This window comes from Oxyura jamaicensis, chromosome 1, assembly GCF_011077185.1.
Source record: "Oxyura jamaicensis isolate SHBP4307 breed ruddy duck chromosome 1, BPBGC_Ojam_1.0, whole genome shotgun sequence".
Classification (NCBI taxonomy): domain Eukaryota; kingdom Metazoa; phylum Chordata; class Aves; order Anseriformes; family Anatidae; genus Oxyura; species Oxyura jamaicensis.
In genome coordinates, this window is record NC_048893.1 from 69076210 (window position 1) to 69101421 (window position 25212).

At 36.5% G+C, this 25212-nt stretch overlaps 1 protein-coding gene across 1 annotated transcript in view; it reads left to right on the forward strand.

Annotated features, from left to right (window-relative positions):
- Nucleotides 1-25212, forward strand: part of LOC118160543 (potassium voltage-gated channel subfamily KQT member 1-like) — a 521743-nt gene that overhangs the window by 297896 nt on the left and 198635 nt on the right. Inside the window, 4 exon segments of the mRNA XM_035315348.1 lie at nucleotides 4733-4808; nucleotides 8127-8221; nucleotides 9264-9304; nucleotides 17176-17237. Coding sequence (XP_035171239.1) covers nucleotides 4733-4808; nucleotides 8127-8221; nucleotides 9264-9304; nucleotides 17176-17237 — 274 coding nt within the window.

The window sequence follows — 25212 nt, forward strand, 5'->3', positions numbered from 1 at the left end:
AAAAAAAAAAAAAAAAAAAAAAAAAAAAAAAAAGCGTGGATACTTTCCAGAGTTGCTTTGGATTTGATCATCTCTCTTTTCTCCTGTGATTCAATCATTTTAAACTGAAAATGTTTAGCTTCTTTGGCTTAGGCTACTGCCTTTACTGCCTTTCTGCAGTTGAGGAAAAATAAATAAATAAATAAATAAATCCTGTCTTAAACATATCCAAGTTTTTGCAGCTAAAAGTAGTAACTTTTCATAGTGCTCTCTAGGACACAAGCAGAGGACCAAACCTGAGGCTGCAGTGGCTCCTTGGCACACAGCCATCCCACCTCTGCAGCCACATAGGCATACTTGAGACCTGCAGAGGGGAAAGATGAATCAGCCAGCAAAGTGGGGCCCCTTTCCCCATCACCCACTAGCATGGTTGATGGAGAGTTACTCAATATCAAATCAGGATGGGGACTGCTTATAACATGTATGTTCCAGGATTTCCACCCTCTCCCCATTCTCTTTTCCCTGCCCTACCACAGTGATATGAGAGCTTAGAAATCCATAAGCCAAACCAGAAAATACTCGTATTTAAGGACAGCTTTGATTTTTCTTGAAATTGAGCATTCTGATGATGATGAGCAGTCAGTTAACAGAGAGGTAAAGATTTTTTATTATTTTTTTTTTTTTTTCAAAATGATCAAAGGCTTTGGTCCTCCTTGTAGACACAGTTTAAGATGATGTCAGTATCATTTATGTATCCAAGTATGTGCTATTTTAGTAGATACTTTATGATATCCATTATAGTTACAGATGTTACAAGGTTCCATTATTAATTTTTCTTATGTGTTCATAGTTTTCCCAAACCCCGATCACTTCCATTTTGATTTTGTTTTCCTTTAGGGTCTTTTGAGGGGAGATTTTAACAAAACCTTCTTACCTGTTGTTTAGGTTGAAAGATGGGATAGTACTTTGTTGATACAACACTGGACATATTCTGTTGAATAAAAAATGCATAAAAAATAGCTCACCCAATAGTAACAGTCCACCTTGTCACAGACCCCATCTGTAACAAGGAGTAAAGTTCATGCTTGTTTTTGTGAGTTAAGTTTTTAAACAATTTAAAACATTTTTGAATTTGCTGGAGAGCATCCCTTTGTGTGTGTATGCCACTGCCCTCTGCTGCACAGAGGCAAGAGAGCTTGGCTGCTACCATAGAAGCAGAGTGTGGGCACCTGCCCATACTCCTACTTAGAGCAAGAGTCAAGTCCTACTGACTTGAGGTCTCACTTGGAGTACTGTGTCCAGACCTTGGGCCCCCAAGCACAAGAAAGAGCAGGTTAGAGCAGGTCCAGACGAGGGCCATGAAGATGATCAAAGGGCTGAAGCACCTCTACTATGAAGAAAGGTTAAGGGAGCTGGGGATGTTCAACCTAGAGAAGAGACGGCTCCACAGGGACTTTATTGCAGCTTTTCAGTACTTAAAGGGGTCTTATAAAAAAGGTGGAGAGCAAGGTTTTGCTCAGTCAGATAATGACAGAACAAGAGTGAACAGTCTTAACTAAAAGAGCGGAGATTTAGATTGGAGGTTAGGAGAAAATTCTTTACTCAAAGGGTGGTGAGGCACTGGAACAGGTTGCCCAGAGAAGCTGCGGGTGCCCCATCCCTGGAGGTGTTCAAAGCCAGGCTGAATGAGGCCCTGGGCAACCTGATCCAGTGGTTGGCATCTCTGCCCATGGCAGGGGTGTGGAACTGGATGGTATTTAAGGGTCCTTCCAACCTGAACTATTCTATGATTCTGTGACTCTATGACTTCATTTCAGAGCTAGAGCTCTGAAGGAGTTAAATCTTTGCATCCATAGGAGTCAAGTACCCTAATACCTGCAAACATCTGCTCATTTCTGTCACACAGAAAAAGTGTGCAAGTATGTTGTTCACCACAAATGCCCTAGATTGTTGTTTCATGAGTTGTGTGTCTCAAAATATCTAGGAGATTCACTGCAAGCAGTGCTGTGTTTCTGTTGAGCATTACTGAAATGTGGCCATGAAAGAACAGGAACAAGGCATCTCTGGCCTTTTGTTCTCTCCATATGTGTGGTTCTGTCATATAACAGACTGACACCCTCAAATGGTTTTGCCTAATTCAACTTTCTGTGCTAAAATATATAGATCAGCAAGATAAATATATTGGGCTAAATATAGGACAAATATAACCTGACCAGTCATAGGTACAATTATCTATTCTGGACATCAGCACTAGGAAATTAGGAAAATCAGCTGAAAATGTTTAGAATTTCAGTCATCCACAGCACCACAGCCCCCTGTTAGGAGGATAGCTACTCAGAGCAGGGATTTTAACTCATCCGCCAGTTAATTGTGGACGTTTAAAGCCGTTATTCACCTTATGGATTTAAAGACACAACTAAGATAACATATCCATATATATCAGTCTGACTTTGCACCTCTTTGTGCTGTCTTTTTTCAACTAAAGACAGGATTCATGTATTTTCACCCCTCAGTTTAATAAAAGTGAGCATTAAAAATGAACAAGAACTTACTCCTTTTTCAGAATTTGCTCTCAATGAAATTACTTTGAATTGGAACAGGACAATAGGCCTAAGTGAATTTTGAATTATAGTCATTTTTTCTTATTTACTTCTCAAAAATAAGTAACATTTGTGTCTAAAAATGAGGCCTGATCAGCTCTGTGTCAGCTTCCAAGGGTCCACCTCATAGTTTTGGACACTTGAATTTGATAACACATTGGAGAAAGCACTGTAGCCCTGATTTCTGCTAAAGGAGGAGATTAAAAGTAAATGACTGCCTTGGTTAATTTCCATCTCTGACTTTTTTCAATTTATCTGTGTGAGACTGTTTAAACAATACATGAACCATTTCATATGAACTGCTCTAAAAACAAAATAACAAACATAAAACCCCTTTTAAGTACATACATAAAGTTTTGCATCAGTTTCAGCTAAAGGATAGTTTCAAGCTTTTATTTTTATTGGCACACAAAGCAGGCAGGCTAAACCTTAAACCCTAAAAATAATGATTCTTCTCTGGTTTTATATATATATATATATTACTAGTGCAGGCTGACAAAGATTTCTCTATCAAATATGTGCCATTTACAAGTGGAATACTGTCTCCATTCTAGTCACCAGCCACAGGAGCTCAGCTAGGGGTCCTGAGTGTCAAGCTGAGCGCTTTTCTTTCCCCATAATAAAGGTCCTGCAGGCTAAACTACTGATAGGCTGTTAGTGACACTTCTGAAATGCCTTTGATGGTCTTACACAAATGCAAAGATTGGTACTTAACAATGCTGTTGAGGGTATATAAGAAGTTTTTGAATTGTGCTCATCCTGCATTGTCTTCCATGTGGTTGCATGTGTGAGTGTATATATATGGATATGTGCATGAATATACGTAAATATATGAAGTATGAGGATTAATGTGTTATAGACATCTGAGTTTCATACGTATTTTTGCGTGTATTTAATATAAAACAGGGACATGAAATAGAAACTAACAAAATGCTACTGAAAGCTTATTTTTTTTAAACTGTGCTTGTGACTCTTATCTCACCAAATCAGAAGCACCAATTGTATCAGAGATAAACTATAAAAATATAAAATTAAGCTAGTTCTTAAATATAGGCTTTGTGTGTTTATCTTTTATTTAATTCACTTTGAAATAATACACTGTGATCTTTACACATTTTAAATACTTTAAACTGTGACATCCAAGTAGGTGGCCTAGCCAATACTTCCTTTTTCCCAGTCAGATGCACTGGAAAGAGGTAGAAGGCTGTGTTTTCAGGAGACTTGAGAAACTTGCTGGCAAGCTTTTCTAGGGTTATCATCACATGTCACAGATGATGTCTGTGCAGAACATAGGTTTCTTACCAATGCTGTTTTCTTGGAAGATAAATTTTGTTTCCCTTAGTTCACTCATTTTGAATGAATGAAAAGTCCATGGGGAAAGAATCAGTCCTTAAATCCAATATTTTTCCTTATAATTGCAAATGTCTTGCTTCCTCTCCGCCCCGACAAAATTTGCCATAAACAAGAGGGTGTAATTAATTGGCTGGTAGACTACTTCTCATTTCCAGCCAAGTGGGAGGATAAATGTTGTGCAAATATAGTATCCTAGTATCCTCTGTGTGAAATCATATAGATAAGTTATCATATGTCTGGTTTTGTACCAATATAGACAGCCACATACATGTACCTGTGCTGAAGGGACGCATAAAATTTATATTTTCTAGATACTATGCATTAATATTTTTCCTTCTTAAAGAATTTAAAATACTTTTTAAAGGACTTGTTTTCTGTGCAGTGGAGCTCATGGGCAAGCACTCAGTAAAAGCAAAATGAGGAATGCAGTCATGGTTCTAAAAACACTTCACATTCTTCAGACTGATGCCAGTTGCGTGCATTGACAGTAATCCTGTCTAATCCCCTCCACACGTATTATCTTTGTACACCTGCTTTCATTGTCTCACTTATCATTTTTTTGTACTTCTAATCAGCATATACAAGAGGTTACCCTTGTATAGCAACAGAACAAAGTACACATGCGCACACAGTGTTCTATGCTACAATTTTGCGTTATAGTTGTAAAAAAAATAGTTGTAGATTTGGTTCTTAGAGTCAACATCTTCCATTAAGATATTTTTACTACTTTTCCCCCTTTTCTACCCTTCCCCCCCCCACAACCTCCCTGGTACCATGTCTGTATTTCTCTTTCTTGGCAGATTAACTGAAGCACATAGAACAGCTGTAAAAGTCATCAGGAGAATGAAATATTTTGTAGCCAGAAGAAAATTTCAGGTAAGCAGCACTGTTAACCATAAGAACAGTTTGTAGGCTTAACTACATGACATTGAAAGTGCTCTGAGAGTGGATTTGTCTTTGTGCATATGGTTGCAATAAGTCAAAGGTACATTTTAGGCTCTCAGCCTTATACCTTTCCTATGTGGTGTTTTTCATAGTGTGTGCAAAATTACCAACTATCCACGAGTGTAGTATGATATGTAAACCTTCTGGGTTAGTGGAGTCTGCATAGCTATTTTTCACTTCTCTTTTTTACTGCATTTGTTTTGTTGGGTTTTGTTGGTTTGTTTGTTTTACTATACTCACAAATATATAGACTGCTTACCCATCTGCTAGAAGAACTGAAGACAAGACTCTGTTGGAGTGTCTGCTCAAATACTGTTACTATCTACCCTGATCATCTAACAACTGGTTAGATGATGTTCAACTCATTACATGCCATGCATGATTTACATATCAATAGTTTTTACTGACCAGCACTATGCTGTGTAAAGTTGCTTTCCAATTTTTTTCCCAGCACGGGACATCAGAGCATCAGAGAGGCCTTTTTCTATGAAATTGTAGGTCATCTGCCCATTTGGCCTCTGGAAATTTGCTGACTTTATGAAGTCTTAAGTTAAATTTCTCAATCAGATTGCAAAGTGATCAAAATATATGTGCTGTTTTGGAAAAAAAAAAAAAAAAAAAAAAAAGGAAAAAATAATAAAAAAAAAAAAGGTCTTATTTTGCCTGTTTACTAAGGCTCAGTATGCTAAAACTTGTTTGGAATGTGACTGTAGTGTCATCCTTCTCGCCACACATGTTCCAATGGTGCCATGAAAATAAATAATTAACTTCTGGCCAGATTTTCAAAGCCCCTGTTACTTCCATCTGAAGATTCATACTTTTATGTGCAAGAGATTCCACAGCAAGTTAATCAACTTTCATAATCCTTTTGAAGGGGTTTTAAAAAGATAAAGGAAAAGCCTAAATTTCAAGTAAGTTTGATTAGAGCTGAGCACTTAATTGCCAGGGATAGAAATCTACGATAAGCTTGCATTGCTCAGAGGACTAAATTCTCTTCTGGTCTTTTCTTTCCTGAGGCTGTGAAAAGTAGCTGATCAACCTCCCCATGCTAAATAGATTTTGGACATTCAGACAGATGCTGTTATTTTGAGTTTTGCCTTAAGAGCTCTAAGCACACTGGATATAGAGTGCTGAGCCCAAATAACCAGGATTTGAACTTTATTTTTGGGAAAAGTGGACAAGAAGTTCATCAAGTTCTGTATTCACCAAACTTCCCTGGGAACTCATCACATCCCTCCCTAAGTTGCATTGTACATCCTAGGGTTTCTTAATAAAAACATGACAAGGGATATGTGTCTGCAATTTTGGTGAGGCATAAAATGCTCAGCTTTATGGAAAAGGAGGAGAAAAAAATGGAGCAGTTGAAAGGATATTTTTACTATGCTTTAGAGGGCTTGGAAAGACTGCAGTGTACAGTGCTTCACAACAGAAGGATTTGGAGATGATGATTTAATAAAAGGGATCTCAGATAGAGGACTTCTTTTGAGAGAGAAAGGAAATTTCATTGGGAGTGAGTAGAATTAATTATGCACATAGTAGCCCATGGGGGAGAGGGGAGGAGATGAGGAAAAATCCCTAGCACATCTAGGCTCTGTGCCATGCATCATGTTTAAATAGAGTCCAGAGGAAAGGACAGAGGATTTAGCCAAAATGCTCTCAAAGCACCCCCGCTAGTCAATCTAAAGAGTGATACTGGCACTGTTTCTCTGGGTGAAGACAATAGGCTGCTTTTCTGGCCAGAAATAGTGATGTGTCAGCGTCTGCAAGAAGTGAAGCTGGGGAAGGAAAAAAATGGCAATAAAGTGAAAGCTGAAACCTCCCTCCCCCAAAGTATATCTTCTCAGAAATGTACACAAATGTGTATGCACACTACTGAAACCATGAACTCTTCTGAAAGTAATAATACACTTAAGTGCTGATGGCTAAGCACGAGGAAGAAGGTATTTTGTCATGAAGAGCTTTTGCTTCTTCATTCATTTCACAGGATTTGTTTCCATTCCAGTTCCACGCTTTTATTTGAAATTTCTAGGATCCTGTGGCTGCCTTCCAAGCATGACTCCAGGACATACTGTAGGTGTTCATTGCATGTGTGCAGTGGCGCATGCTAATGGCTCTGTCTGAAGCTGTGACAGAGTGGAAACAGACAACAAGATGACTAATGGGCTGTTTTCAGTAATTTCCAATTACTAGATTTGCAGTTTACCTTTCTTTTTTTTTTTTTTTTTTCTCCTCTTCTTGAGTCAGTGCCAAGAAGGAGACATCTGCCCCACATTTCCCAAAGGGGTTGGTATGTCTCTGAAAATGCTGATGTTTTCAAAAGGACATAATTTACAGTTATTCCACCACACACACACATTACTTTTACTTGATAAAATTTTGCCATAGTGCACTTTTTATAATCACATCACCTTATTCAAGTTCTCTAGATTTGTTTCAGAATTCTGCCTTAGTAGTTCCAGGAAGAAACCAGAGCTTGGCAGAAGCAACTGGATTCTCATTAGAATTGGAATAAAGCTAGGCAGATGGCAGGGCTTTTTATCATTGTTGTCGTTTTAAATAATAATTATATATATATATATATATTAAAAACACTCTTTTGCATTTTTTATCTGTCCTTTTTTATTTATTTGAATTGCACCTCTCCTCTGACCTAGTAGGTATCGTTAAAGACAAAGAACCACAAACAAAATCTATGTACAGCTGTCTTCATACTTATGCAAAATATCTGTCCTCACAGTTATTTAAGCAATAATATTTCTGTTACCAGACTTCTTTAGTCTTCAGAGGCATTTGACTATGGGTCCAAGTGTTATGAATTGGGCCTATATCTGTGATTCAGTCTTCTGACATTATGATTAACATATGGTTTTGGAATGAGCTGAGAGATATCACACATGGTAGTCTTAAATTATGTATCTTGGTTTTGTGTTTTCAAATGCACTGTGAAGGTCTAATATTTTGCTCAGTATGAAGTAATATGAAGTAATATGAAGATATGACTCTAACTGACAGTAATGGGAATCACTTGGCTCCATCTCCACAGTAAATATGCACTCCTAAAATGCCTACATACTTTTTATTCATTGCAATAACCATTACAAAATGGCAGCCAAATAACCTCTGAAAGACACACACACACACACACACACACACACACACACACAAAAAAAAAAAAAAAAGTCTTTCTGAAATAAAAATCAAGTTTAAACTGTAATTATATTTCAATCTCATCTATGACGCCTTCCACAGCAAGCTCGGAAACCATATGATGTACGCGATGTGATTGAACAGTACTCACAAGGACACCTCAATATGATGGTTCGGATAAAAGAACTTCAAAGAAGGTAGGCCCTGTCTACCTCATGAAATATTTGATTTCTCTGGTGCCAGCTGGCTTTAGGGGAGATGTGTACTTAATGAACAGTAATTGTTCAAAATTGCAAGCACAACAGGGAGCACAATATCTAGAGGATTTAACTTAGAGTCATTTTTAACTCCTTTTATGACTGAGTTTATAATTATTCTTTATTCTCCCCCCTTCCTTCAAAAGAAATTAAAGGAAATTAAGGTGCATGCTGTGAAGTTTGTAGTATGAAGTGAGCTTTTCTGTCTTCTTTTTAGAAAAGAAAAGCTTTTCAAATAATGATTTACCTTTCTATCTCCTCTCTGTGGTTCTCCATGGTTGAGAGAAATGTGGTTCATTTGTGTTCTCTTCTCTATCTGGAACTTTTCGCTTACTGCATTCCTCCTTGCACAGGCTTTCTCTGAGTGTTGGGATTGCAGCTGAAACATTTTGCCACAAAAATATCCCTTTCAGTTTCAGCACAAAGTATTTTTCTCTTTACAATTTAACTCTATGGACCAGGATATCAGACTGAACTCCTCTGGCTCTTAAATGAAATAAAAATCAATAATAAATAAATAAATAAATAAATAAAACCTTCCAACCCTGTTGGATGGAATCTACTGTGTCAATAAATACACATATTAAATCCACCTGCATGAGATTCAAGGAACAGTTGCAGATGTTATTAAGAAACCATTCTATCTTCACAGTCTTTGCTATTAGATTGCATATGAAAGAGTACAACTACTTTTTAGTTATGGCACGAAAGTCTAAGGCATAAAATATTAATACACATGAAAGAAATGATAATAATATGGTTTGATTCTGGAAAAAAAAAAAAAAACTCCAGAGAACTGCTGACTGTATTTATATGCAGCAAATCACGCTAATCTGATCTTTTTACTTGCTTTGTTTTAGATTTAAAAAGACTGTAAATTCTTATGTAAGTTATGCATATATACTATGCTGTACTTCGTTTAGCACCAGAGTTTAATTTGCTTGGTAATTACACTGCTAGTAATTCTCTGTTTTCTTTTCAGATTGGACCATTCCCTAGGAAAGCCAGGCCTTTTCCTCCCAGGTACAATGACTATTCTAAGTATTTAGGTTCATAACTTGGTGAAAATACCAGTGGCTACAGTAGCATAGATTTATAATCTACCCAATTATGAATTAATATATAATTCTGTTAGTAGGCTCAGGAATGACTGTGGAGAGATAAATACCTTGCATTCTGGTGGTAGTGGAGTAAATGGAAATTAAGAATATATATTAGAAATGCATATGACAAGTTGGAAATACCTGAATGGAAAAATTCCCCCCCTCCCCCCCCCCTCCCCCCCCCAACCCCAACCCCCCACCTCCACAAAGAAAAAAAAAAATCTTTCTATGTCTTTTGTGTTGGGGTTAGGATATATGTTAGTTAATGAGATTTTTTTCCTTTCTGAACAACCTATGGATTTTAGTTTGGGAAAGATCAAAGGTAGATCAAGGGTAGATCATTCACGAAAAAACTGAGATAGTTTGAAAGCTAGAGTGACAGAAGTGTTATGAAATTAAAAATGCAAGATCATACACAAGAAAACTGATAAAAAATCTACCGGTTCAATACTGGTCGTATTGAACAGTCTGGAATGTCTGAGAAAAAGAAAGTACTGGTATGCTAATTAATTGTAAATTAATGCCCACTGAATGTAGGAAAATGCTGTGATGCATCATCAACAACAACAAAATAGTCTGATCCTAGGGCATGTGCATGCCCTTGCACAAGACTCAGGTAAGGCCTTATGTGGACTGTTGTGAAAATTCTGACTCCACATCTTTAGGAAAGGTTATCTTCACAGAAACAGGGAAGAAATACCACAGTGACCAGTAAAAAAGAGAACCTGTTCTATTAGTGGGAAAGAGAAGTTTGCTCTTTTTAACCTAGCAAAACAAATGTCTGGAAAAAAATAGTCTGGTAATTTGACAAGGAGAGTAATTACCTGGGAGGCAAAAGAAATATATAAGAGAAAGAAAAAAAGAAATATATAAGAGAAATGTGAACAGAAGAACAGATGTTTGTAAACTTGTCAAAAATACTTGGGAATCATAGAAATCAGAAAACTGAATATGGAAGGGACTGAAAGAAGGGGGACTATAAGACTTAGAAGGGCCTTATAAAAAGGATTGAGAAGTACTCTTCGCTTGTTAGATAATGGTAGGACAAGGGGGAATCATTTTAAATTTAAAATATGATACATTTACATTAGACATTAGGAGGAAATTCTACACTGTAAGGATAGTGAGACACTGGAACAGGTTGCCAAGAGAGTGTGGATGCCCCATCCCTGGAGGTGTTCAAGGCCAGGTTGGACGAGGCTTTGGCCAAAGTGGGATAGGATGAGTTAGATGATCTTTAAGGTCCCTTCCAACCCAAGCCATTCTATGATTCTGTAATTTGTTATAGTAAGATATTGTCTTCAAATTTGCAGAGGTTCCATCTTCTCTGTCCCTACGAGCTCAAAAATGACTTAGGGACTGAAGTCCCATGTCCCCAAATGACTTTAAGCACTCATGAGCATAAGTGTAACTGAGAGTCAAGGGTGCCAAAGTTATTTTAGAGCCTTTTAAAAATATTATCAGAGGTTAAAATGATTTATACTGTCAGAATGAGGAGTGTCTCTCAAAACACAATGTATTTTTAATATCTGATTGCTGGAGAAGGCTCAGTAATACATTCCTCTTCCCTGTAGATGAGATGGTTTTGGATCACAGGAAAATAATCAGCTTGAACATCTATAAATATTTATGCTTGGGAATTCATTCCAAAATGTGCAAGATAAATTTGCAGAAAATCTTTGCTTACCTCCAAGAATGCATAATTTTAAAATTAACATTATCAAATTAGAACTATTATTTGTACAAAAAAAAAAAAAAAAAAGAAGTGTTGTCTGCAAAGAAGTTAACTGTGAAATATTCTGAGCAGTTTGGGAAGTGTCAGATTTTGCTGAAGGTGTTCAGGAAGCTTAGTCACCAAATTGAAAGGGTCATAGAAACCATTGGGACGATCTTAGATGGGTCTGTGGATTTGAACAAGATTTCAAAGTGTTCATGTGTTGAAAAGAGAGTAAGAGAGTAAGTTACTGAGGAAGAGCCCCGGGGCTGTGTTTGTGAGCTTTGATTGATTCAGTTCTAAGTATCTCATATGGGACAGCAAAAATAAAGTGAATTATCTGCCTGTAGGCCTGAGGTTACACAGCAGAACTTGCTGTTCCAGGCAGATGCTGGAGACAGTGTCAGCAAACAGAGACCCAGCTAATTAAAGGGAAAAAAAAAGTCCAAGCCACAGAATTTTTATCATTCATTATTATTTTTTTTTGTTCAAAAAACTTGCTTTGACCTTATATTTGGAGGGGAAAAAAGCAAAACGAACAAACAAAAACAAAAACAAACAAAAAAAAGGGGGGGGGTGCACCCCAACCCCCCTGAACCTACTCCTAGAGGGAAGATAAATTTGAGTAGGGATAAACCCATAATCTGTGCTCTGGAGAAGATTGTGGCATCCCTATCATTCAGCTAGCTTCCCTTGTTAGTCTTTTAATGCAACATCACTGCTGAATTACTGCATTACAGCTCTCTGAGATGCAAAAATAAGGTGGCCCTGCTGAGGATGATGTCTGCCTCCACAGCATGCCAACTCTACAAAGTTATACCTTTTGTATAGGCATATGGCTCTGCCCTTAGATTGACTGGATAAATACTTACTAGGAAAGGTAAAATGGTTGTTAGGGCTGCAAAAATGGGTAAGATCAGTTAGGGCTTTGCAAGACCAAAACCAAAAGTTATTTGATCTAGTATTTATTTCATATAAACCTTCCACAAATCCAAAAATAAGATAAGTGGTTCCAGATAAATGGTCCGAAAAACTAAAACTAGGGTTAATTTATAATTAGTCCCAGTATTATCCAACCCACCAATAATCAAGTGATGAACAGTCATGAGTGGTTATAGTATTGGTCAGGTTTGGGTGGAAACAGACTTTTGTACTGTCATCTTCCTCTGGAAAACAGAGTTCATCCTGAGTTTTCCTTAGAACGGATAGCCAGTTATGCATCAAAAATGTATTTTCAGTCTGATATATTTTTTTCCAGTTCAAAAGCATTACTAAAAACCTCATTTATAAACAATATGGATGTTTCCTCCAGACTGTTATTTTTGTATTGATGGTAAGCAAAAGAGAAATGACAATGCAAAGAAAATGAAAGCACCAAGGAGAAAAACAAGAGAGGAATTTTCCTTTCCAGCTCCTTTTATTTTTCCTGTTTTATTTTACTCCTATTCAAAGAATCTTAAGGTCTGATTCCAAGCTTGTTGGAATGAATGGGAGTCTTTCCAGTGACCTCAGTGGGTTTTGGATCAGGCTGTTACTGAAACTCTGTTGTCAACTTTGATAATATTATATGAAGTAATTGCAGTGTTTCTGATTTATTCTATAGTATTATTATCTTTCAAAAGTAAATGATGTCATAAAAGATCCAGATTGGAATTCACTTAAAGCAATTACTGGGGGGGGGGGGGGGGGGGGGGGGGGGGGGGAATATGATTATTTCTCGAGGATAAAAAGCGCTGAAAGCTGTGTTAAAACAAGATAAGGGTGCAATAACAGAAAAAACAGCCATGCTGGGTCATGACAGTCATGTCTCTGATGGAACTAGAAGCAAGGTGCTTTGGGAAATGTAAAAGAAAAAGAAATGCATATGTCTCTAACCTTGCTGTAAGCTTGCAGCCATTTGCAGATCAGAGACATCCTGACATGGTTCCTGTGTATTTAGTAGTCATAACTGGTTTGTGCTCAACAAGCTTGCCTGGTTTCCCCTGAACCCCATGTAAACTTTTAACATCTGTGATATCCTGTGACAAGAAGTTTCATGATTTAACTTACACATACACATATTGTGAGAAATCCTCCCATTTTGCTTGTTATAGTGCTGGTTCTTAACAGCTTTATATGAAACTTACAATATGAATTTTAAAACATTAAGAAGATAATGAATAAATTTTCCAAAGTGTTGTATCCTATTTTTCAGGAATTTTCCCAGAAGAACGTATCTTAGCTTCACTGAAAGCCCATCTCACAGTCCCCAAACAATTCTGTAAAATTAAATTAAGATTCCTATAATAGTAAACAAACACCTAAATAATTGAAAGTATTGGTATAGAAGCAAAGCATGCATTACTAACAGTTCTTGAATTAACAAATCAGAAGCTTCTGCAATGATACAAATAAGAGAAGTGTAATATTTCATCTTCACTACACATGATGGAGTTAATTGCTTTTGAGTGCCTTTTTTTACACTAACTATAGCTTTTCAGGGTCAAAAGTGAATAATGCCAAAGTAAAACAAAGGATGCAGTGTTTGTATTCAGAAAAGCAGTTCATATGAACCTCTTGAATCTATATAAGCAGGTGGAAATCCCTGGAGAAAAAGGATTTATTGTAAACCTTTGGCAGTTCCATTTTTTGCTTTATTTTCCACCTTCAGTAGTCCCAATACTAAACTTGATATCATTTCCTGAGGTTTTGAGATATCTTTAGGAATTTGGAAAATCCTAGTTGTAACAAGGCTTGAATTCTTAATTTTCTGTTTGAAAAAAAAGAATAAAAAAAAAAAAAAAAGACTTTTAGATAGATACATTTAGATAGATACATACAAATGTTGAATTAGCTTACATCTAGTGGTAGGCACTGTAGAAGTAAAACTCACAGAATACTCTTATTCTGTAAAAGTAGAGTAGATCATTTCCAGCTTTTATCATTTTCAGACCATCTGGCTATAATTCATTCGCTGTTCTAATGTTCCCCATAAGTATTTTTTCAAACAAAAAAAAAAATCTGTTTTCTTAAAGGTTTGATATATTCTGATGAGATAGAACAGTAATTGAGTGGGGAAAAAAAAAAAAAAAAAAAAAAAAAAAAAGATTATGCTGTCTCTCATTTGATTTTCTCTTTTGCTCATTTAAGAAGGAATTGCTGTTTTTTGTAAAAGAAACAAAAATTGAATAACCTGCAATATGTCATTTATATCATGTGCTTCCAATTTGAGAAAGAGTTGGGGTTGGCCTTTCTTTTTTTCTCAGCTATTGTGGGCAATATTTAAAAAGCTTTAATTATTTTTTTTCCTGATTTTTTTCCTTTTTTTTCTTTTTTTTCTTTTTTTTTTTAAACGAGATAATATATAGGTGACCTAAGAACTGTTCAGTCTCCTGAAGTATAATACTTATTGCTTATACAGTACTGTTTTATCTGATGGAAGTCTAAATATACTAAATGATGGTTTTATATCATCCCAACCATATGAAACATGCTGGTTTCAGGATTTATTTTTCTTTATGCTTCTGAGCTAAAATTTGTTCATATATATTTTCATCCTGTGACTCCTTTCATGATGATCATTCACGTTCCCTTTCTGTTTGAGCCTTTCACACATATATGAGCTGTTACTAAAATGTGTAGATGATCTGTTTTATTGAAGACACAAAAAACAGACAAATATTTAAAGAAAGCTATTTTGGATTACAAAGCAAAGAATGTAAAAAGTAAGATACTTCGGATTTATAGTTAGCCATGCTATCTTTTCAATTATGTAAAAACAAATAATCTAATATAGAAAGCCTAAACTTATATATCTTGAAAAGACTTGAGAGAGAAAGCATAAACATGAGATAGGAATCAGATGTATTTGAGTAATGTTATCTGAACTTCTGCCTACCTTTCTTACCACAATTCTCTGCACATTGTATACATAACCCATTACTTTTAGATAAAGATGGTCTTTATTAGAGAAAAAATGCTTGTAAATTAGAGCTGAATGCTGATTTAAATGGAGGCTAATAAGAAATGGGAGAGAGTGCAGCCTTTTGTGACTTACATAGCATGGATGCCAATACAGGGATGGAGAGGGCGCAGCTACATGTGTGTATATCATGCTTTTCACTTCAACTGACAAGAGAGCCACATGCCACAAAATAGCTTCTTACTGCTTATCTGCTTCCTATTTTCTTGTTTTCTGCTCTACACTGCATTCAAGGATAACTAAGATAAAAAACATTATTAACTTGGTTTGGTTGTTTTGGCATGTCTTCGTGATTATATGAAGAAAGTGATTAGAGCTGGTGAGGAAATTATTATATATTTTTTTTTTAAAAAAAGGGTTTTCTTGTGTTATTTTTCTTGCTGTGTTATTGTTTGTTTATATATATATGTATATTAGACCTAAACAACAAAGGCACTGCCTACTCACTGCTTTTCAAACCACATCCCAATTTAGAAATCCTTAGACACAAATGTATAGACTTTAAAAGATGTGTCTACAGATTTGCTAATTAGAGAGTAGACTAAACTCTTCATTATTTTTAGACAGAAATGAATACATAGGTAAACTTGAGCCTCAACCTTTTTATCTTTTTAGAGGATTCTGTGCTTGTGGACTAATCAGTGATGAACGCCACACATGTATGAGCCAAGCTGAGTCATTTATTTTGTCCCTGCACAGTGTCCTTGAACAGTCTGAATTTTCTCTCTGTATGGTATTTATGGTATTTACACCTCTAAATTTTCTTATGAAGCACTTCTCCCTTCTAATGCCTGTGCAGACCTATCAAGGGACAAAAGTATTTTTAATATTCTAGGTGATCTGTAGAGAAGGAAAGCAAGAAGAGTACTCTTGCCAGCATTGCTTTTTGCAAGTTTTCCTCTAAGGCATATGTGTACCTTCAGATGAACTTTGGTGCAAATGTATGACTAAAAGTATCACATTAGCAAACAAATATGCTGTTAATGGTAAGGCAAGTACCATCCACTGAGGAATGCAAAAATGTGAGTTCCCTGCAAAATGAGCACACATACAGCAGTAAGGGAGAAGGCTGATACACTATAAATTCACACCTCAACCTGTCTGTCAGTAAGCCCTTTAGATTGTACTCATGCCCCATGCAAAATCAACTGAAATAGCTCTAAAACCCAAGGCTCAACTACTCATAAATGTGGAATAATTTATGGAACAAGCAAAGAGAAATTACTGCAGCCCAATACTGGAATAGCAGTTTAGACAAAAAATGTATCCAACTTCCATTGACACAGGTTTCTAGGTTACTTTAGAATATGAGGTGTGTTTTGTTTTGTTTTGTAGTTATGTTTTGTTTTTCTTGTGAATGTTTACTCCTAGCTCAGTGTATATACATTTTTGGGCTTTTTTCTCCATGGACTAACACTCCCAAAGTATGTCATTCCTTTGCAATTGGCTATGTAAACAAAAATAATAGAACCCAATTTACACAGCTTTAATTTTTGGCTCCCCATCCCACTATTTGCAGTATGTTAGTGAAACAATTTGCATAAGTGGCCTTCAACAAGAAGGTCTCACAAACGCTAGGAGGAGAAAAGGATGGAGATGCAGTGTTTTTCCCAGCATCATCCCTCTGCACTGATGGGATATGTCTCTGCCATTCCAGCTACTGAGCCCCAAGACAGTGCTCCCTCCTACATCTACAACCTCAATTGAAAATTATATGTATTTCTGTGTGTAAAGATACATTGCACATGTCAAAATGGGGTGTATGCCTAGCGATCATGTCTATTCCACCTAATTATTTGCCTCTATTTGAGATAATTAAAGAAGGAACCAGATCACCTCAGACTCTTTCTGTTCTTCATGTCCACGGAGTACCTCCACCAAGGTCCATGTTGTCCTTTAGGCTAACTTAATCTGGTCCATTAGACAAATTAACTTCCTTCTCTCTCAGTACCCTCTTTCACTTCTGTACCCTATGAAAAATACTCTCTTGTTATGTTGGTGTCATTTATACTACTGTAACATTTTCCCAGCTGAGATACCACTAGATATGAGTTTACTCTCAATCTAATAAATTTCTATTTTTTTCTATTCTTCATTTCTATTCTTTTTTATTTAGAAAAAGGGGTAGACAAAAGATACTATACTATAGGAGCCAGACTGATTCGGCTAGAGGATAAGGTAAGTGCATTAAAGCTTTTTTTTTTTTTTTTTTTTTTTTCCTGAGTAATGATATCTGATCTACAGACATGCATAATAGTATATATCTACTTTAGAATTACAGGGCACCATAATAAAGAATAATATCCTAATTTTTGTAAGGGAGTCAATGAAGTATGTGCATGGTGTTCAGCATTAACTCTTTACCTGCCATGCAGATTTTGTTCTTGATTTTAAAAGGGACCACTTACATGTTGAAGCCAAATCACTCATCTTGTAGGTAGATAGTACCATGAACTGATGAGGTGTTTGTTGTACCATAATTAGTGAATTAAACAGAATGGCTACTATCAAGAGCCTCTGTAAATGGCAGTGGTTGATATCTCAGTTAGCAGTCTTGAAGTTCTCTAATGTTTACTGCACTTTCCCCCATGCAGTTATCTTTGTAACAGTTCTACCCCTCCCTCCACTGAATTCAGTTATTCTCTCCAAGAAGGTGTTCATCTGTGTTATTAATTAGAGTTATACATATATTTATTAGAGTTATACAGAAGTATGCCTAAAGGCCAAGGCCCAGTGAAGCTCTATTGTTTTAGGCCTATTGCAAATATCCTCAAGAGTTTTTCTCACTCAAGTGATAACAAAAGTACAAGTTCACTTAAGAGGATAAATCTAATTTTCTAATACTGTCATCTCTCTTGAAGGCATGCCTATCCATTAAAAAATGGTGACTCTAAATAGTGTGCTTCCTATGGACAGTAGTGGCATAGTCACTTTGGTGTGTGACATGATGTAACATTTCAAACAAAAGACCATTTGAATTCAGCATAAGCATTTCCTATTTGTGTCTTATTCTTATTCAAAACTTGTCATGCAAGTTTTATTTTCATGTCTTTCTGGGGATTGAAGAGAGAAGGAAAGGTTAAGGAAGCCTTTCATTACATAAAAATTTAAGAGTTGTGCTTCTTGCCCCCTCGCCCCCCCCCCCAAAATAAATAAATAAATAAATAAAATAAACATAAACATAAACAATTTCTTCCTCTATTGCCTAACATCTATTGATCACTGTTAGAACAACATTGGAAATATATGAGGCTGTGATGTCAAAGGATGAGTTTTCTTTGACTTTTAGCTTTCTTAGTGTCAGGGAATGAGCTTTGCAGGAAAACAAAATTTATCTGAGGTATCTTTTAAAGTGGATTGGTCCCTTGTGTGGACAGTCTCATTCAAAGTGAAAATGGCTGAAAGCCATTCAAATTAGCTCCATTAACTTTAAAAGAGGTAATATGGCCCTTTAACCTCTATATGTTTTGTGAATTCACACCACTAGTTTATTCAGAATTCTTGAATATGCTTGTATAGAGACACCAACAATATAGGTTTGAAAATTCAGCAGATAAAAAAAAAAAAAAAAAAAAAAGTTAAATTACTTTGTGTGAGAAATGTTGCTAGCACTGTAAATACTTCCAGTAGCAGTAGCAGTTTTTCGTGGTCTCCCAACTGCTCCATATTTATGAAGAAAAAAGGTCAGAAAGTTATTAATGGGTCTGGCAGTGGCCCAGCTTTAGCACAGTATGCTGTGTATTTGATAACTTTTGAATTCAAAGCCTTAATTTGAGTACTGCTGAGGTATCAGTGTAAGAAGAGAAATGTTACAAGAGAAATGTGTACACAGCAGATGCTTCAATGAAAGATCTCTGTTGCAGGTATCTGCTTATGCTCCGCTCTTACAGCTTAAAGCTGTAGACCAAAATCCTGATGATTCTAAATACTAAAATTTTCATCAACACTGCCTAATTGTAAATGCTCAGAGATGATGGAGCAATGTGGTTTAGCTTTATCATATTAACTGTATGGCATGTGGTAACCAGTCTGTAGCAGAGATTTACCACAACATTCTTGAAAAAAAAAAAAAAACAAACACCACCACCACCAACAAAACATACAATGGTGTAGCCAACTTAATATGATTTAGGCATAATCTAAATATAGTTTTTGCAAGCTCAAACCATTAATGTGGGCAAAGCCTAGCTGATGTTTTGTTTGAATAATTAAACCATAATGCTTTAACTGACCACATATTGTATGGGAACTGGTGACTTCTATCTCTTTACTCATTGTTCTGGAGAAAACAAACAGAAGGGAATAAAAATATGTCAAGATATTTTCATAAGATGATGCTATGAAACATATTCAATCATTGCAGCTTCCTTTTTTTCTCAAATCAAGCTACAAATGTAAAATAAAACACCAGAGTCTGATGGAACCCAGTGCCTTTGTTTTTCCGGTACAAATTAGCCTTCTGGTAGGTGTACAGGTCTTTATTTTTATGTTTCTGCCAAGAAAGTAGATAAAGTGCAAAAAAAGGGCAAACATTTGTTGTGGGGTTTGTTTCGGTTTTGTGCTTGTTTGTTTTGTTTTTTAGTATTTGTAACTTTTTGGCACATTAGGCTAAAATATCTATGTTATATAGTGAAAACAAAGTTAAGTTTCCCAGATATCTCTATTTTAATAGGACAATAGAAGCAACTGCATCCTGCTGTCAAACTGTTTCCCCTAAACTATTTTACCAAGTCTCATGGGATCTCCTGCTTTAATAGTTCACTGCATAGTAGCAGTTATGTGCCCAAATGTGGAATAATATTGGAGTCAGGAAAGACAAGTTGGGTTTCAACCTCTGAGGAAAATAAATGAAGCACGGGCATCTGACATCAGGCTCCAGCTGATGGTGAGAAATGATCTCCCCCTTGGAACTAGAAAACCTTTGGGATCAGCCTTATCTCCTTGGAGAAATTATTTTAACATTCAGTCACCCAGTACAGTCATGGCAACATCCCAGCCAAATGACACATTTGATAACATGACACATTTTTGGACAAAGGCCAGTTGGTGTAGACGGACAAAAAGAAAGTACAGATTTCTATGATACAATCTGTATCAATAAGCTATTACTACACTTCTAGACCAGACTGATCTTTCCCACTAGCATTTTCCAGTTCATTTGTTTTTGTTGTTTCTCTGAAAGAGAATTAGAAAGTAATTCAACCATTCATAGATGTGTGTAGTTCTAGATAAAGCCATATTAATGCTTATATATATATATATAAATTTTGAAAAGGAGGGAGAAAGAATTGTGCGTTTATGATGGTTAAGATAAACTTCGTTCTCTTTGGTTGTTTGCTGCTATTTGAGTTAAAATGCTGAATTTGCTGCACAGAAAGCATAGGAACAGGTGTCTGAAGTGGTTGCTTAGTGATAGATAAGAGCCCGAAAGGCTCTATGATAACAGCCTTCCATTCATTTTGAATAAGCACTGTTGTCTGCACCCTCTCTTCTGTGGCTGTCAGAGCTCCATATGTGATTTAAGGTAACAAGGAAGAGGTAAGAACACTAATGTGTAGGATGAAACAGCACGCAAGTCCACATAAAATAGAGTTGAAATACACTTGTATCACTTCACTTTTAAGTGCTCCAGAGCTGACTGGAAAGGGATGAAATGTGTGGTGGCATTTTCCAGACAATATGTGAAACTCTTTTTGGCAACATCAATGCTGTACAAGGCTCTTCTCATTAACAAGGCATGTTGCACAGTGTAAGTTTACCCATAACAGTTTTCAACCTGTTTTTCCCTGAGTAGGACATAAAAAAAACTTTCTTTGTCATGGTCAACATTAATAACCTATTGTGGTTCTTTTCATATAAACATTTAGATGTTTAGAGAAAGAATGGAGCTTCTTTCCCAACATGTGATATGTGCCATTTGGCCGACCCTTTCCTTAGTTTGATGGCAGGATTTAATTTTAAATTGTGGCATGTAGCTATTGACAGATTCTTTTGAAACGTATTAAGAGGGAGATTGGTTCCAAGATGATGTTCTAGAGTTGGCATTAGTTTCTTTTTAAAATTGTAAACTAATGCTTCTTTATGATGAAATGAGTATTCTTCCTTTTTCTTTTCAAAATTAGAAACAAAAATCTTGGTGTGCTGCATCCAACTGCACGGCAATCTATAAATAAAAACAGGAGAGAAAAGAATCTACAATTGAAAGGTTAGAAGGGCCAGCTGTGTTGTTTTTGAAAAATAAATCTATTAGGTAATTTTATAATTATATGGCAGTCTTCTTTATGTGGTATTTACAGATATGATTTATGTCCATATTACCATAACTATTTCCATACTTATAGACAACATGTGATAATGTTGGGAGTTAAAAGCAACCATTTGGTAGCATTTAAAAAATGCACAAACACTAAGAGAAAACAGGGCAGTAAAGCATAATCCTTCTGAGCCTCATCCATCTGGATGATGTGAGCCAGAACAAAAGCGTTGTCCAATGTAAACAAACGTAGAGGTTGGATTGTGGTGATAAACTCTCTCTTTACCAATTTAAAAGCTCATTTTAAAGTTGGGAGCTAAAATGATGGTCTCAGAGAAGAGTGGTATTTCCCTATCATCTTCCTGGACAACAGAGAGATGGATGCTAGTGAATCTGACTCCTGCTGTGATTACATCAGGAGTCATGAAGTAGTAAAATATTTATTATGACAGTGCCTGCAAGTACCACTCTAGTGAAAGTCTTGTCAGAATTTCCATTATAAACCTGTAATTTGTGGGTGGGGTGATCGGCATAACTGAACTGCATTAAAAAAAGGGGAGTGGGGGGAGTGAAAATTATTGCACGAGTCACAAAATGTGCAGGATACATTTTTGAGGTTTCAAGAATATGTCTGAATTAAACCCAATAAATGCATTTGCTAACAAAGTCATATTTTGGCGCTAAGGTGTTTGTGGGTTATTTGCCCCCAATTGCTTAAACATTGAGTTATTCTGTAATATAAAGCTTTACAGAAGGCTTTTTGCAAATGGGCATTATGTGGGTTTTCTTAGCTACTAAAACAGGCTGATAGTTCTTAAAAGTAGCTATCTGAGATGCATTGTCATTCCTTGTTGTAAACAGGAAAAGTGTTTCTCATCCTGACCCTTTATTATTTGTAAATATGCATGAACAGTGCTGATTTTTGTGGTATATCTCCTCAGCACAAATAGGGGGAGAGGGGGAGTGTCAAAATGTAACATGTCTAATGTGATTTGCAGTTACCTGTAGATCTCTCATGAAGGAGTATTGTACATATTCTGGGAGCACCTTCTGCCCAAGGAGATGGACAGGAGGTTCACAATGAGAGATGCTGTGAATATGTATTTGGGATAGGGTGCCAGTAAACACAAAGCACAATCTCATTTATTCAGTAGCAGTCCAGCACAAATCCATCAATTCTGCACCTTGCCCATGAAGTAACTGAATTTTTATTTTGAAGCTACTGCCTAACAAAAATATAAAATAAAATAAAAACATCCTAAAAGTAATCTCGTTGCAGCTGATGCTTCAAGGCAAATTGTGCTTTCATTTATGCCAGTGAAGATACTTTGGATTTACTCAGGTGTAAATTAGAGCAAATTTCTTAAATGGCTTCAAACAGGATTCCAGCTCATGTTCTCACATCCTGCTCAACAGCAGTGAAATGATAAATATGAAGTGAAAGCAGAAATGGAACTCAAATAGTTCAGAATTAATCTGAGTGAAATCATATTTTTCATCTGTTATGCCTAAGAAGATCTTCCTTGTATGCTGGGGATTTAAGGAACCATAGATCTGAAGTTGTGCTTGTGTTCTAGTACTGAAGCATCAAGACAGTTTTTTAGTCTGAAGACCAAGTAATGGTGATTTAACAGCTTAGATCTTATCTGCACAGCTTTTCTACTTTGCTAGATGACTTCTTAATGCAGAGAGGAACTAATGCAGCCTGGACTTCTTTTGACCATTTGGCTTTGTTTTACAGTTCTGAGATAAACCATGTTTGACAAAGAAGGAGAAGGAAGGAACAGTTTAATCTGCCTGGTAGTAATGGTAATGTCTAAAGGATCAGAAAAAAAAAAGACCTGATTCTGAAACACCTTTCAGGCAAAAGGAAAGAACAGAGATAGATCATATATCCTGAAGCATATCTGAACAAATCCTGCCTGAGTTCTTCCCTTATGGTTCTTGTTATGAAGCCTTATCATAAATGGTACTTGGTAGCACCCTCCTATTATTAAGGTTGTACACTACTTTCCATTATAAAACTTTTTTAGTTGCTTACATCTTTGCCAAACTTGAGCCATCTGGGCTGAAATTTTCCAAGGCAGATGTCTGCCTCAGGCTGAGGATTTTTGGAAAATTTATATATGAGTGTGGGTCATCCTTTCTGTATCACAGTAACCTGACCCACTATGAAGATTCTCCCAAAAGTAAACATAAAAATGTTGATGGAGAACACTTGAGCCTCTCCTAAATTTGAGCAAGAAAATTGGACAGAAATGGAACATTATCTGCCAGTCTTGAGACCCAGAGGCCTGATCCAAAACATAGTGAACTCAGCAGGAGGCTTTCACATGGATCAGGCCCTGATTTTTAACGGATGAGGGAGCAACGAGTTTCACATAGTTAACATTTGCCAGGATGCAATTCACCACCATAAATCAAACATTAAATAATTCCAAAGCCCAATAAACGAGCATGCAGATGGCAGTGTCTGCTCCCCAGTGATTGCACTAACTGTTGATTAGGATCCAGCTTGAATAGTTAGATCTCATTTATAGCAGTCCCAAAAATTGCTGTGATTAGGCAATTGGTACATTCTCATTGCTTTTCTGCTCTCTTGGCTGGATCTGCTCTAGTGGAACCAAAACCACCCAGCAAACTCTGCCCATGACATCCTGGAGCATGCTGGGGCCGTGGGAGGCAGGGGCTCATGTTCACATGCTGCATAGCAGCCTGAAGTTAGTTTGCAGCTACCTTACATTTAATAAGAAACAAAGAGAGTTGCTCACAGAAGAAGCACTCTATACTAAGTCTCCTTCATGAAAACACACAGATTAACTGTGAATACCGAGATAGAAACAGAAAAGTGATTTAGGGCTGCTGGTAAATAATGAAGCTTTAGGGGAATGGAATCTTTCACAGACTATTACCATGCTGGAAGTCTAATCCACATTGATGTGCCTGGGCTGTCTAATCTGCGGGGAACCTGACTGCCAAAGCTGCTTATAGCCATTTCTGCTAGTCCAGTTGAGGATGCCTTCTGCTGGAGCTGTGATTAATGCAGCTGAGGTTCAAGAGTCCACCCAGGTGCAGCCCACCCTTATCTTAGTTGACATGAAATTATTAATTCAAATTGGCTTGATAGTCTAGAACAAAAATAAAATAATAATAATAAAAAAATCATACTTGCAGGAATTAATATCAAATGATGGAAGCTTCAGTTATTAAAAGCTGCCTCTTGCATTATGCAGATAGCAAAAGGGGAGCAGAGTTTCAAGACTGCATTCAGACTGAACAGCCCAATCTACAACCATGTGCTGACTTGTGCCTCACAGGGAGTGAGTGCATGTCTAGAATCTAAGCAAACCATTCTTCCCCCAGTTTGACAAAGGAGCAATATGAAACGCTGTCTTGCTTGTATAAAGGGAATCAAAACCTTCAAAATATAATCATCAGTTTTTAATCAAAATTGAGAAAGGGGTCATAAACTCAAGCTTGTTTTCTTCTCGTAATTTCTGAGAAAACAGGTGCTTGGGTAAAGGACAGATATTTTGCTAATCCCCCTGCTCCCAGCAGAAATGATTGCAGGGTGTTCCGGCTCTTCTCAGGTGCTGGAGAGTCTGTCTGCAAAGGTATAGGAAACAAAGCTCTGTTAGTTCTGCTTGGGAAAAAAAAAAAAAAAAAAAAAAAATTACTAATGGCAAGTGAGAAATTGTATTTTTACCATAAGAATATCCAGGAGATTTTTTTTTTTTTTATATATATAAAAGCTCAAGTCCTCCCACAATGAGCTTTGAGTTGGAATTCCAAAGAATGACAAAAATCACATTAGTTATAAGAATTTTTATTTCTACCTTTCTATACATGTAAAGGTTATTCCAAATCAGTTTACAGTTCTAAGTGGTAGATCATCCTAGA